Here is a 15,980-nt window from a genome sequence, read left to right as displayed (position 1 = left end):
TAAAACCTTTGGGAAAAATTCTAAGTTTGCAACACAATTTATTTGGAATTTTTAATATGTCACCTCTCCATAGAACCTGCTTGATAACGTAATACTGGGGGGGGGGAATATTTTTCTTTCTTTCACAGAGTTTCGGTGCCTTTCACAGCTGAGTAACAGGCAGAAATTTAATGGGCACAACATCACCTTTGATAGGCCAGGAAAGAGACTGCACTTGTGGAATTTCTGCCACGACGTTGTATTCATGTGTGATAAATCATTACAATAATGGACCTTGAGAAACCATGAATTGTTGTTATATCTGAAGGCCCCTGTCAGAAAAAAGGTGTGAACCAAAAACATGCTTACTCCTTTTCAGAGAAGCTCTTCACCCTCTTTTTTAAAAAGTTAATATGACAAATCGTTCTATTTTTTATAAACAATATCAAAATGCAGAGAAATGTGATGTTGGGGTTGGACTAAGTCTCGGGAGCCCCAGGTTCAACTCCCGACTCACCTTGCAACTCATCGGGCGATTTTGGGGCTACTCATTTTCTCTCAACCTAATCTAACACCTGGGCCGCTACACGGCTAAAATGGAGGAGGGGCAAACCATGCACACTTCCACTCTGAGCTCCTTGGAGGAAAGATAAGATAAAAATGTACTAAAGAAATGAATAAGAGGGTTAAATTTGTATTCAAATGTATAGTGTAGATTGCTTGTTAAGGTTGTGAATTACTGGATAAAATCTCATTCAGCCACTGATCTAGGCTGGGATCCTGGGCTATATTCTACTGCTCTACTCATGTAAACATGGACTTCTCCTCTGCCTAAGTTGCATGCTTAGTTGAATGAAGTGTACGGTTGCCAGGCAGCTGGTATTGACCCAGACAGTCCAGTATTTTCACTGACAGTCTGGGGGGGAAATCTGAAAAAATACTGGGCATTTAATGGTCCAGTTCCCCACCCACCCCCAGTTTTCCCCAAAACATCAGTGAAAATTCTGGACTGTCTGGGTCAACTGGCAACTTTACCAAGCTCAAACGGTGTGAAGCACGCTATTTGGCCTTGTGGGAGGTGGCGCTGAGACCAAGCATGAAGCAGCAGCTGCTACTGCATGGTTGGACTGGGTTCTCCTCCCAGCCTACTAACCTACTTTACAGTGTTGCCACAAGGATTACTGAGAGAATGTGAGATGTTTTGACCCACTCTTTGTGTGTGCTAAGTGCCGTCCAGTTGCTTCCGACTCATGGTGACTTGATGAACCAATGTTCTCCAGAATATCCTATCTTTGACAGCCTTGCTCAGGTCTTGCAAACCGAGGGCTGTAGCTTCCTTTATGGAATCAATCTATCTCTTGTTGGGTCTTCCTCTTTTCCTGCTGCCTTCAACTTTCCCTAGCATGATTGTCTTTTCCAGTGACTCTTGTCTTCTCATGATGTGACCAAAGTACGATAGCCTTGGTTTAGTCATTCTAGCTTCTAGGGTCAGTTCAGGCTTGATTTGATCTAGAACCCACTGATTTGGTGTGGTTTTTTTGGGGGGAGAACATGGTATCCGTATCACTCTCCTCCAACACCACATTTCAAAGGAATCTACTTTCTTCCTATCAGCTTTCTTCATTGTCCAGCTTTCACACCCATACATAGTAATAGGGAATATGATGGCATGAATTAACTTGATCTTGGTTGCCAGTGACACATCCTTACACTTCAGAATCTTTTCTAGCTCCTTCATGGCTGCCCTTCCCAGTCTCAAACGCCTTCTGAGTTATTTGGCTGCAGTCTCCCTTTTGGCTGATAATGGAGCCAAGGAATAGAAAGTCTTCAACAATTTCAATTTCCTCATTGTCAACCTTAATGACCCACTCTAAAAGCGATATATTACTTTTAATATTGACAGATGGGTTTCTACAATGATTTTTTAAAATACGGGCTGCATTTCTTTAGTACATTTTTATCTTATCTGCACGATTTTCTTTTGGAAGGAACCTCTCCAGTTGTTTTATATTAGATTTAACTAATGAATGATTAGCAGTTTATCAAGGCAATTTTCAACATGCTGTTTTACAAGGTAGTTTATCCAAGGGCCTGGGGCATCAAGCCAGGTGATAATAAGAGCCATTTCTCTACCCTTGAACAATCCATTTGTTCTCCAATTAGCAGGCTGTTAGGATAATGAATGGTGAGGCCAAAGCAGTGCTGGCAGTAAGAGGACAATGACCCGGCACCATCTCTTACCCTTCCCACATGTAACACTGCAACCTGTCCAGCTGCCATATTGCCAAAAATATTCTGGCTCTTCCACTTCATTTTCAGAGGTCCAGTCTTTACGGACAGTATATTCGTATTTTATCCCAGGGTTATTCTCCTGAAAAAGGAGCTGCAGAAACAAGAAATGTGATTTGTTTTCAATCGTGTGAACTCATGTGCACCCAACCGACATACACATTTTGGTACGTTCAAAAGAAAGGCTAAATTTCCCTTCTGTTGAAATCCAACACAATTGATATACAACTGATAAACAAAGCTGTGGAGATCTGATTGAGCCTGTATTGGAAAGCATTGTTCCTGTCATTGACAATGTCCTCTATACCTCATTCATGTCCATTTGCATTACAAGCTTTGTTCTCACAGAGGGTCAAACCGGACACCAAACCAGATGCTGGGAGTTTTATGAATGGAGCTCCTATTCAATTATCGAAAGCATGGTCTCGAATGAGATCAGGTAATAAGAGAGAATCAAGGTCATGAGAGGGAGGGGGCAGGAAGGTTTGCATCAGTGTCTGGCTCTCAGGGCCCTTTCTTGAATGCCCAGGGTAGTGCTGACCGCTAGTTTAGGTCAGGAAGCAATTTTCCTCCAGGCCAGATTGGCAAGAGATCCTGAAGGGTTTTATTTTTTATTTTTTGCCATCTTTTGGGCATGGAGTAGGGGTCACTGGGTGTGTGTGGGGGGAGGTAGTTGTGAATTTCCTGCATTGTGCAGGGGGCTGGACTAGATGACCCTGGTGGTCCCTTCCAACTCCATGCTTCTATGAAGGCCCCACCATGCCATTTCCCTGACTAAAACCATCCCAGAGAGATGCTATGTGTCATGAGACCGCGTGTCTCAATGGTCTGTTTTTTTTAAAGGAAAAAAAATCTCTTCCCCATTGCAAAGTAGATCACAAAGAAACATTCTAGCCCAGCCATCTTCCTGGCTCCAGTTTTCTATGGGGAGGGGGATTTTCTTGTACATGGAGAAGCACTTGATTGTGTGTGCTCCCACCTGAGATGCAGGAAATATCAAGTAGGTGACATCCTCTCTCCCCAGACAGGAAGTAAAAATATCATGACTGCAAAATGCCTGCCAGTCTCTCATATAGGACTAGGGCCATTTATTCAGGGCTGTTTCCCTTGTGGTCACCCCGCCAACTGCTCCGGTGCTTCGTTTTGATTATGCATGCCTTTCCCAACTGTCAGAGGTTGCCTCGCTCTCCCTGCCCGTTTTTGCGCATTTCCCCATGTTTCTCAGATGCTGTTTTAGCGAGAATCCGGAAAACACGGGCAAAACACATGGAAACACACAGGGTGAGCAAGCCAACCTCTGGCAGTCGGGAAAGGCATGCACAATCAAAAAGAAGCACCAGAGCAGTTGGCGGGGGTGACGGCGGGGAAACAGCCCTGCATAAATGGCCTAGGTACGCTCCTGAGGAAGGTGGAGTTGAGCTGAGGCCTGATTTCGAGATGGATGCCTGGCTGAGACCTTGTGTGCTGCAGTTCAAATAACACAGATTGATACCCTTGACCTGCTGGTGAGGACTCCAAACGTTACATCGAAATCAATACATAAGCCTTATCCATAATTGCTGACCCAATGCAAGGGGGACACACACAGGTCTTTCATGACAGGTTGAGAACTCATTAAAGACGAGCGGCAGCTTCATGCCTAGTAGTCCGTAATGACCTCCTACTAGCCAGCTAATGTCACATTCTCATACACCCCCTCGCCTTGCCCTACCTGCAGCCACAACGATTCATTCGTGGGTCCAGCTGCGGTGAGGTTTTCCAGGTCTCCTTTCCTGTCATATTGAAATACTGTTCCTGCCACTTTGTAGTCTCCGTTCCACTGGATAATGAACCCTCCATTTAGATAATACTTTTCTGGGTCCTTACTTCGCAACGCGAGGAAATTTCCTGCTTCTGCCACTTCTACCACTCTGATGTTTCTTGCGCCTTCAGGAATCAGGCCGATATCAACGTATCCTATGGAAGACAGAAAGACATTTATCAGCTTTAATGATACTGCCCCTTGCTCAATTCTAAAAGCAGTAAGCCCTGTTCAAGAGTGTATGTAGCTGAGAGGGCAAAAGCGCTCAATTCAATAGAAGCGTTCATCTGCCAACATCCTCAAATTGCTTAAGACGAAGTATTTGTTCGAAAAGTAGTTTAGTGCCCTCGATTTCAGTGGAACTCAGGTGAAGAACCAACAATAGCGCTTACGCAAACCAGCTGGGATAAGAACAAGAAGAAGAGTTTGTTTTTATTTGCCGACTTTCTCTACCACTTAAGGAAGACTCAAACTGGCTTACAATCACCTTCCCTTCCCCTCCCCACAACAGACACCCTGTGAGGTAGGTGGGGCTGAGAGAGTGTGACTAGCCCAAGCTCACCTAGCAGGCTTCATGTAGAGGAGTGGGGAAACAAATCCAGTTCACCGGATTAGCCTCCGCCACTTATGTGGAGGAGTGGGGAATCAAACCCGGTTCTCCAGATCAGAGTCCTCCGCTCCAAACCACCGCTCTTAACCACTACACCACACTATTAAGCAGATGAACTCTCCCCACCCGTCTTATCTTTTTATATCCATGCCAGGAATAGCCTTCCTTATTTAATTTCTTGGGGTAAGTCACTGTTAAAGGTATAGATGGAGAGCTAGGGTGTTGTTGTTTTTTTGAAGCGGCAATCTAGCATTAAAACAACTATAGTCCTTTGTATAATTTAAATATCGAGCAGATTTTAATTATTTTCCTGAAGTATTTTCATATCAAGGGCTGGATTTCTCTATACTGGGCACTGCTATTCTAGACACATTTCCTTGAATCTAGACAGATTTACCCTGAGGATAAAACAGAGGAGAGAAGAACAATGGAAGCAAATTTGGGTCTCCACTGAGGAGAAATGAGGTGTATATGCACACACACACGCACACACACACAAGCATACCTTGGTTTGGTTTTATAATAAAGCGGTTTGCAGGTTTGGTTTTATAATAAAGCGAATATTGCAATAAAGTGAGTCACAGTGCATATAAAAGTTATGTTTACACCATACTCTAGTCTATTAAGTGTGCAATAACATTATGTCTAAAAAAGGCAGTGTAATAATAATGAAAAAGTTTGAAACGTTGCAAGAATTACCAAAATGTGACACATAGGCACGAAGTAAGCACATGCTGTTGGAAAAATGGCACCGATAGACTTGCTCTAAAACGAAGTGCAATAAAATGAGGGGTGCCTGTGTGTTTGTGTCAGCTGACTTGTGGTGACCCCGTAGGGTTTTCAAGGCAAGAAACATTCAGAGGTGGTTTGCCATTGCCAGCCTCCACATCATGCCCCTGGTATTCCTTGCAGGTCTCCCATCCAAATACTTGCCAGGGTCAAGGCTGAGAATATGTGACCGGCCCAAGGTCACCCAGCGAGTTTCCATGGCAGAGTGGGGATTCAAACCTAGGTTTCCATGCAGTTTTAAAGTGCTGTATTTTCAGTTTTGATGTTCCAGAGTGCATGACATGTTTTGGTTCAAACGGCATTACTGCAGAAGGCAGATAAGGGAACGGCAAAACATTTGTTCCAATTAAACTACACAGTTCAACAAAAACAGACCCTACATTGATCTACTTGAAAATGCAAATTTTTTCAAATGCAAAAATAATTTTAAAAAAACACCGTTATTTCAGCACTAGTCATTCACAGCTAACTCTTCAGCTTTAGTTTAAATTCAGCTTGACAGCTTTATAATAGACTGCTTGTTCTCTGGCCTTTGTTCATGTATCTATTTAATCTCGGCTAGCGGAAAACAGCTTTTAATTTCCTAAAATGTTGCACTGTTTCCCAGTGCTTATCATGTAGCTTTTGAATAAAAATTTCCAAAGCTAATTAGCGGTAGGGCTTTTACTTCTCCTTCTTGTAATAACCTTCAGCTTGAGAGCTCTATAGCTACTTCCCAAAGCACTTCCACAAGTTACAAGGAAAATCCTCAGAAGACTGGATGGAGGTTCTGAATTGGAGGAAAAAAACTAGATTAAAACATTTATATCCAAAACAACTGGAACACTGGCTTTGTTTCTTTACAAAGGATCAGTGAAGATGGATTTAAATGCAGGTATGAACGAAAAGAGCCCAGAGGCAATTAACCTCTCCCCACCCCTTTTATTTCCCTTGAAAGCATCTAAAGCAGGGGTGTGGAGCTCAATTGTCACGAGGGCCGGATATGACATAAATACCACTTGGTCGGGCCAGGCCATGCCTCGCCAGCCCAGATCAAGGGGTGTGTGTGTTTGGCTGCCTCACATGCCAGATAAGAGCTCTAAAGGGGCCGGATCAGGCCCGTGGGCCTTATGTGGGCCCCTGATCTAAAGGCGTATGCTTGTCACTTTTCCAGAAATGAGGCAGGAGCAACCAGCAATGGTCTGAGAACTGAAAATGGCCCTGGAAATAATCCAAGCACTTTAAGCCAGGGCTGCAGGGGCCATTCAGCCCAGCAGTCCCAGCAATGGACATTACGTGAAGCTGAATTGGACAATCTGTCTACTATTGTCTACTCAGATTGGGAGTGGCTCTCCAGGGTCTCAGGAAGAGGTCTTTCACATCACCTACTACCTAGTCCTTTCAACTTGAGGTACCGGGGATTTAACCTAGGACCTTCTGTATGCAAAGCAGATGCTCTACCACTGAACCATGTCCCCAAGGGGAAGCATTAGTGTATCCATTGCTTCCCCTTTCAAACTGATAGCAGTAAAGCAGACAATAGGTGAGCTTGCACCAATGGCTATTGCTGATGAACTGAGCCAAATGGTCTCTGAGGCACTGGCAGAGTTGTTGGGTCCTGTCTGCGCATCCCCATAGGTTAGTGGCCTACCAGGAAATTTCCCTATAAGTTAAATGGCTAGTCCCCACCTGGGAGTGACCTAACAATTTATGTTTCCTGCCAGTATCCATACCTGTTGATCCTTCCTACAGCCTATTCAGCAACCCAATAAAGGCTCAAGTTCTCTCTCCAAAGTGCTGATCTTTAACAAGACTAAAGAATTACTATGAATGCTTCCAATTACAAAATTTGCTCAGTCAAGCTCTGAAAATACAGGGTTTTTTTTTAGCATTCACACGATGTTGCCCTACAGTTGCTCTACTTCCAGTTTTCCCAAATGTTTCCCCAAACCCGCTTTTCTATTTCCAGAAGCATTGGTGTCAAAGCAGGTTTGCCTCTAGCATGGATGCAAAGGGACAGAATTAGTCTATTTTTTCGGCTTGCACTGAAGTGATATGGCTTGAGGGCAGGAACCAAAACCTATGATAAACAGAATGGTACCATCTCTTAACAATTGTAGGTATCTCCACAATGGACCTTAATTGTTAAGAAATCAATCTATCTAAACACTTGGATGTGTGAGCCATGTGCCAGAGGAGACAGACGTATGTGTGTGAAGAAACATCATTTTAATTTCTGGAAGAGTCAGAGGGGCAAACTACAAATTACATCTGCCATGTGATCACCATCGGACACCAGCTTCATGCTCCCTGTGGGAACTAATACCTCAGGGGCCCAATTCTGGACAGAACCACTGTGTTGCTAGGAGAGATGGGAGCGGGTAGCAACATGCTCCTCAGCAGCATTTTATATTCAAGAATTATCAGAGAGGACCAGCTGTTCCAAGTCTGTAGGCAGCTTTAGATCAGTGATTTCCCCCAATGCCCCAATCACCCTTTTTTATACCACCAGCAACAGAGTAACAGTATCAGATTTACATTTGTGATGGAAGTCAGCATGCATGCACAGTCTGGCTTGGGATTCCTGATAAATATGGTGACGGTTTTCAAAGCTTAGGTAGAGGCTTCGATTGTATCGCTACAGGACTTTATACGGCGACGCTGGAGCCGTAGAACTCTGAAAACCGGCTGAAAGTCGTCAGATAAAAAGCGGCAGCCAGCATGACAAGTTGAAACTGTTACTTTTCCGGCTTGCTTTTAATGTATGCACAGATCAAAATAAAACCCTTACATAACAAAGCTGAACAATAGATAGGGTTTTGCATTTACCAAAACCTCCCAAAGCATCTTTGGGTGAAAACGCATGGTCGCTTTATCCTCCTTTAATTCCTGTTTCAGCCAGGATTCATCCAGGATCAAACCCATGCATTTCGCCTAATGTGCGTTCGATCCTGGCTAAAACAGGGATTAAAGGAGGATAAAGCGACCATGTGTTTTCGCCCTTTGTATCCTATTACTGTCTCTCAAAGAGTTCTGATTCTACTCATTTTTTCAGCAGTTTGGTAAGAAAACAGAAAAGGGGTTTATTTTTTTGTGAAAACAGAGAAGAACCCTCTCAAGGGATCAACACAGGAATACATGAAAAGGTGCTGAGTTGTACAGTTCTGTCCCAAGCTTGTTTACTCGGAAATACTTTCCAAAGTCTAAGTCCCCTGCCCTCTGTGACCAGGATTTTTCTAGCAACCTCTTGAGATATCCAGTGATCCTTGCAGCCCATCCTACCATGTTAATTTGGAATTAGTTTGACACATTGATTTGAGAACTTAGAAATCTGGGGCAGGGACAGTTTTTTCTACATCATGTCTCTTCACCATGTCTCATCCGGCACAAAACAAGGGAAATTTATTCATGGCTGTTTCCTTGCGGTCACCCCACCAACAATGAACTTCAAAATGTGGGGAAACGCAGGGGGCGAACGAAATGACCTCTGACGGTCGGAAACAGCATGCACAACCTAAACAAAGACCCCAAGTCATCAGAGGGGTGACCACAAGGGAAACAGCCATGCATAAATGGCCTCTGTCTCATAAAAAATAAACTGGATTTAGCTGCCTAAGTTAAAAGGCTGGAGCCCCTTTTGAGGCAGTGGGCTCAGGATTCTCTGTGAAATAGATGGAAACCCTACTTATCTCCCACCCTGACCACTATGGAATTAAAGTATGTACAGATAGAGAATTAAATTAAGAGTTCCAGTATTCCTACGGGGAGCCCAGTTTTGTTCCACCTTTGCAATGTAAAATGACTGACAGATAGAGATCACTGGATGTTGGTTCAGTCATCCATTTTGTCCCTCATCCAGTATGTCTGTCTTTTTTTAATTACTGCATGTATATAATAAATACTCATTTAACATTCATTCATCACTTAAAATAAACAGTTATATTTAAAAGCATCAAATTGGGTTCATGACAATACAGGCACCGGCCAATCAGTGCAATGCACAGCCAGCTTCTTGCGCAAAAACCCTCAGTCAGTTTTGACCAAGCTTGACCCTTGAGAGAAACTGCTTTGTCTGAACAGAACGTGAGGAGCCTGCTCTCAGAATGGCCCCGTTGTTCAAATAGTGCTGTGTTTGTACTCACCTTCACAATACTAACCTCATTCTTATACTGCACGAAAACCATCCAACAGCTTTCCAATAGTCCTGCTCAAAATCCATGACCCTGTCCTCCATAAATTGTAACTTTGTGCTAAGGCTGTTAAATGAAGCCATCTGTGCCCAATATATATATATAAAAAATCTTCTGTTGCCTATCGAGAATATTGCTGGCCAAGCACTTAAAAAGTTCCATCTCTGGAATTTAGATTGCTCCACAGCTCGGTTTTTATTTCAGTTCACCAAATGGTGGTGGTAAAGCATGTGCAAGTACATGAGGTAAGATTGAAGAAGTTGGGTATGTTTAGCCTGAAGAGGAGAGGACTGAGAGGGGACATGATAACCATCTTCAAGTATTTGAAGGGCTGTCATATAGAGGAGGGTGCCGAGTTGTTTTCTGTTGCCCCAGAAGGTCGGACCAGAACCAACGGGTTGTTGTGAGGGGAAAAAAATTGGAGGGGAGGAGAACTTTATATACAATCCTGGGCTCTGTTAAGGAAAAATCCTGGGCTCTGTTAAGGAAAAATTTAATGGACCGGGTATTTTTTAAACTTTCTAACCTTTCAAGGAACATTTTCAAGTCCCATCGGAGTTCTTTTTCCCATTCCCTTTCCAGCAGAATTGCTGAACTGATCTCCTATTTTTTTAAAAACAAAAACGGGCAAAACAGCTTTTAAAAACATAATTACTTTAAATGCAGTTCTCAAAGGAAGTTTCTTTCTGCCCTCTCTTTATTCACCCACCCACCCTCTTGCTAATCTTTTCTCTCCTGCATTCCATCCTGTCGCAATTAACGACAAAGGCGGGGGACGGCAAATCTTATATTTAACATTCAAATAAAGCTTGCAAGTTCGGTATTTGTTCAAATTAAAAAAAAACTGTTCAAAACTGCAGGCAGAAAAAAAAAGACCCTTCCAGAAACTATGAGCAAAGCTTGGTATATATTGGTGGATTTAAAAGATTTGAAGGGGGGTATTACACCAGAGATGACCAAGAACGTCCACCCTTTTTCTGTTCAGGAACATGGGAACTCTCTTGCTCTTATCTGTCACAGCAAGGGGAGCAGCGACTTGACTTTCCCCCTCACCTCCTGTCTAGCTTACTTTTTTGCCACATTGCTTATTTGCCCCGGGGTTCAATGATGGTGGGAAGCAAGTTCCCCCCCCCCAGTTCCTGTTGGGATATTGCAGCCTTGCATTGGAACAGTGGCTCTTGAGTCAGCTGGAGGGAGAGAGCAAAGAATTCTGGGAGGAGTTGTTAACAGTTGGCACACTGCTGTTTTTTGCTGTTATGTCAGTTTGATAAACTATCTCATTCTGTCAGCTGCCTAACTTACCTAGGCTTGCCGGGCCCCATAGCTCCACCGGCGGGAGCTTTGTGGGGCTGCACACCTTGCGCAATGCGCCTACGTCACTTCCGAGTTTACCCAGAAGCGGCACGGACGCTCTAGCGATCTCAGTTGAAACGCTATGGTTTCCATAGAGTTTTAGCCAAGGTTGCCAGAGCATCTGCGTTGCTTCGGGGTAAACCCAAAAGTGACGTGCACGCAGCGTGCACACACGTGTGCATGCATTGCCCGCCGGCCCTCAGCTGGTCGGCGGGCAGCCCAGTGGATTGGCAGGATTTTACCCGCCACTACTGAGCACTTGGCAACCCTAAATTTACCATATTATGAATGTATATTTAAGTCAGTTGTTGCAATGAGATATATATATATATATATATATATATATATATATATATATATATATATATATATATATATATATATATATAAAATACACACATATATAGAGACAGTAAGAATGTAATTATGTTTTGTGTTAGTTCAACTTAACCATATGAAAACAATTAAATCTGAGTTTTGTTTAACAGTTCTGTGAGGACCTGAGTTTATTTCTCCACAGTGCTACTGATCCTAACAGATTCAGTAACCAGAGTCACTAAACTAAATTTCGCTGTTTAACTCTGCCTGGGATTATGTAAAGTCAAAGATGAAACTTTCACAGTTTCTATTACATATTCAAACAAATATTGACTTTACTGAAAAGATCCCAGAAAAGAGACATAAATCGTTCTCTTCTTCAGTTCCAAACAGCATCATGGTGCACTTGTACACCTCCTCTTTTCTTGTTTTTTTTCTGATCTTTCCCAAACTTTACTGGGTGCTCCCAACTGCTAGTATTACAGTAGAAGGAGAGAAAAAATTCTTCCTATCTACTTTCTCCACCCCATGCATTAGTTTATAAACCTCTACCATATATCAGTGGTCTATTGAAAAACTGAAAAACTGAAAAAGCCCCAACTCTTTAGCCTTTCCTCACAGGAAATATGCTCCAACCCTACAATTATCTTGGTTACCTTCTTCTCTACTTTCCTCAGCTCTTAATACACATGAACACGTGAAGTTGCCTTAATACTGAATCAGACCTTTGGTCCATCAAGGTCACTATTGTCTACTCTGACTTAGGGCTGTCGATTTGGCTATTTCCGAACTGGAAATCAGTTTGCAAATAGCCGAAGGCAAAAACCGCGGGGAAATGCCGAAGCCGAACTCCGCGGCTTTGGTGGAAAGCCGAAAAAATTTGGAATAAATTTGGCTTTCCCGCTTCAGTATTCCCCCACCTTTGTTTCTAAACTCAGCCCCCCCGCCTGCCTCCCCGGGAATCCCAGGGACACGGGCGGCAGAGGAGTTAAATAGATCCATGCTACCAGGCTTGGCAGCGTGGATCTAAACTAAGTCCTCCCTCGCCCACCTCCCTGGGAGTCCCAGGGACATGGGTGGTGGGGGCTTTAAATAGATCCATGCTACCAGGCTTGGCAGTGTGGATCTGAACTAAAAAAAAAAACCACCCGCCTCCCCAGGAGTCCCAGGGACAAGGGCGGCGGGGGCTTTACAAAGATCCACGCTACCAGGCTTGGCAGTGTGGATATAAACTAAGCCCCCCCCTCCCTGGGAGTCCCAGGGACATGGGCGGGGGGAGCTTTAAAGAGATCCACGCTACCAAGCCTGGCAGCATGAATCTAAACTAAGCCCCTGCCCGTCCGCCTCCCCGGGAGTCCCAGGGATGTGGGCGGCAGGGGCTTTAAAGAGATTCACGCTGCCAGGCTTGGAACCTCTACCTCAAAAAATGCCCCCCCCCCCCCGCCACGGAAAGCAGCGAATGTGTTTAAATGGCTTTAAATGGCCGAATTATTCAGGAATCCCGAATTTAAACCCGAATTCCTACCTATACCGGTATAGGGGAATTCGGGATTTCCCGGGGGGGGGGGGGAAGGCCATTTAAACCCGAATCTGAATTATACTGAATTTGTTTCCCCAACAGCCCTACTCTGACTGGCAGTGGCTCTCCAGGGGCTCAAGAAGAGGTCTTCCAGCTAGCAAATAGACCTCTAATTAAGGACTGGAGAGAAAAATTATGGTTATATATGCGGATTGCTAAATTAACAGACTCCCTTCATGGGAAGGATGTGGAAGAATTTAAAACTATGTGGTCAAAAGCCTTTGCATTCTGGGACAAGCTGGCAAAAATGAATTTTACAAATATAGTGAACGAGTTGTAGATTCATTTTTTTGATAGATTATTGTTAAAATAATGTACTGAATAAACTGTTTAGATACTTCTCCGGAAGTTCAACACGGTGGTGGGAGGGATCAAGGGCACACTGGTGGAGGGTGGTGGGAAAAAATGGGTAGAATAAATGTAATAAGAATGTAACAAATGTATTTCGTTTTTTTTTTTACTTTTTATATAGATCATTCTTATTATCTGGCTTTCTATATTGTCATATATATTTTTGTTTGTTTGTAATATTTTTTTTTTGTATGTTTGAAAATGTAATAAAAATTTAAATTAAAAAAATAAAGAGGTCTTCCATATCACCTACAACCTGACCCTTTTAACTGCAGATGCCAGGAATTGAACCTGGGACTTTCTGCATGCCAAGGAGATGATCTATCATTAAGCTTCAGCCCCTCCCCAAGGCCCTTCTGCAATATCCTTTTCTCAGAAATGGTGACCAGAACTGCACACAGTACTCCAAATGAGGCCTCACCATAGGGACATACAGGGACATTGGAATAATGGCCATTTTATTTTCAGTTCCTTTCCTAATAATTCCCTGCACGGAGTTTGCCTTTTTTATCACCACCACACACTCTGTAGACATTTTTATCGAGCTGTCTCTTTCCCTCAGTCTTTATTTATTTAAAGTTAGGATTTTTTTTTGTTCTACCATGCATCTGTCAAGAGAGAATCCATCTTGAAAGAATTTTTCAGCTGAAGTTCGTCCCCTGACTTTCCACAGGTGTTAGTCACCTGCCCCCCAAGCTATTCTCCGAGGACTTATTCTCAGGCCTGCTACATTATCTCACACAATTCAGATGAGAATCTGGTTTGGGAGGGGGAACTTGTCCCTACCATGGGAAGTTCCATGGATATTGCTTTATGCTTGGTTGAGGAGATCAGGAGGTTATGGTCAGCTTTTTCCTTTAAGTATAGCTAGAGAGGAGCCAGCATGGCGTAGTGGTTAGAGTGGTGGACTCTAATCTGAGAACCAGGGTTGATTCCCCACTCCTCCACGTGAAGCCTGTTCGGTGACCTTGGGCCAGTCATAGGTCTCTCAGCACTCTCAGCCCACGTGGAGGCAGGCAATGGTAAACCACCTCTCAGCATCTCTGGCCTTGAAAACCCTACGGGGTCACCATAAATTGGCTGCAACTTGATGGCACTTTGTACCTCCACCAGCTAGAGAGAAGAATTACTTACTCCTTTCCCCTTTCCCCTTTCCCCTCCCTGTTGCCAGGTAGATACTTGTATTGAGCTCTGGAAACTCTTTGCTTTATCAAACAGCTGGGCTGTGTTATAACTCCAGTAAGTAAGACAGCTAGTCAGCTTTATTATTTTGCATGCATTTCACTGCCACTGAACTATATGCCTTGTTTTTACTTTACTTTTACTTTAATGATTCTGCTCGAATGACTAATAGGTCTTAAAAGAGGAACCACACTAAAGCCAAATGGCCAAAATAGTTAATATTTAATGCCTTGCTCTTAATATCTTTCTTAAATTTCTTTAATAAAGCCTTCTTTTGCTTTATGGTATGTGTTACTCAGGGAGTTACTGATATCATTTGCCTGCAGTGAACTTACATGCTGCATTTGTTTCTGTTTCTTTCTACTAAAGTTTATATCCCACCGACAAGCTAATAAAGGTTCTTGATAATAAAAGGGTGCGTGTTTGTTACATTTGGCATTCTGCAATGAAAAACTTACACTTACTCTCTGGGTGTACAGGCATTAGCTTAAAATAAATCCACAAGCAGTTATTGCAGTCATGGGGGTCATTCAAGTTCTGGTGGAGAAGGAAGGAGATTTCAACAGGAGAGGGAAAACTAGGGTTGCCCATTGACAAGAAAAATGGCTTGGCCTGCTCCTGTGCCATTAAGAAAGATGAAGATTTTCTGACACAGAGATCAATATTATCCCCTGCTGGTTTTTGCTGAACAAGTTGCTCTTAGAGATACAGCCACAATGGACTGTAAAAATATTTTATTTTTTTATCCCACCCTTCCTCAAAAGAACTCTGAGCAGGGCATACGTTTCATCCCTTCTCCATTCTGTCTTAACAACAGCTCTTTGAGGTAGGCTCGGATGAGAAAGTTGGACTGACCCTACTGAGCTTCATGCCTGAATGGGGACTTGGGTCTGCCCGGCCCGGTTTTTTTTTTTTTTTTGCTGTTCTTGGTGTTCCACCACACTGGCTCCCTAGGTAAAACTCACAGAGAGGTTCAAAAGGCTAGATATACCCAGAAGTAAACTACAGAAACAAGTATATTAGCGACTACCACCACAGTGGTACCATAGTGAATAAGAGGCTATGGGACAAATGAAGTTCTCAGTTGTACCTCTGCCCTGAATTCACTAGATGGACTTAGAAAAAGTACCCTTCTGTCAGCCTCCCCCCATCACTGCATTACGAATATTCACCTACCTTAAAGGGCTTGGAGAGAGCCAGTATGGTGTAGTGGTTAAAAGTGGTGGTTTGGAGTGGTGGACTCTAATCTGGAGAACCTGGCTTGATTCCCCACTCCTCCACATGAGCAGTGGACACTAATCTGGTGAACAGGGTCAGTTTCCCCACTCTTCCACATGAAGCCAGCTGGGTGACCTTGGGCTAGTCACAGCTCTCTTAGAGCTCTCTAAGCCCCACCTACCTCACAGGGTGTCTGTTGTGAGGAGGGGTTGGGAAGGTGACTGTAAGCCAGTTTGATTCTCCCTTAAGTGGTAAAGTCAGCAAATAAAAACAAACTCCTACTCCTACTCCTCTTCTTCTTTTGTAAGGATTAAATCGAGATAATACATGTGAAGTCTTTAG

The 15,980-nt window shown here is 43.4% G+C and overlaps 1 protein-coding gene across 1 annotated transcript in view; it reads right to left on the bottom strand.

The window, feature by feature from the left end:
• ADAMTS12 (ADAM metallopeptidase with thrombospondin type 1 motif 12) overlaps positions 1 to 15,980 on the bottom strand; it is a 207,670-nt gene that overhangs the window by 30,443 nt on the left and 161,247 nt on the right. Inside the window, exons 15-16 of the mRNA XM_056849064.1 lie at positions 3,980 to 4,224; positions 2,221 to 2,362 (exon numbers count right to left, since the gene is read on the bottom strand). Of these exons, the coding sequence (XP_056705042.1) occupies positions 2,221 to 2,362; positions 3,980 to 4,224 (387 nt within the window). The remainder of the gene's footprint in view (positions 1 to 2,220; positions 2,363 to 3,979; positions 4,225 to 15,980) is intronic.

This window comes from Euleptes europaea, chromosome 4, assembly GCF_029931775.1.
Source record: "Euleptes europaea isolate rEulEur1 chromosome 4, rEulEur1.hap1, whole genome shotgun sequence".
In the NCBI taxonomy this organism is placed as follows: domain Eukaryota; kingdom Metazoa; phylum Chordata; class Lepidosauria; order Squamata; family Sphaerodactylidae; genus Euleptes; species Euleptes europaea.
Note: the sequence above shows the minus strand (reverse complement) of the source record. Positions and strands in the feature narration are given on the sequence as shown.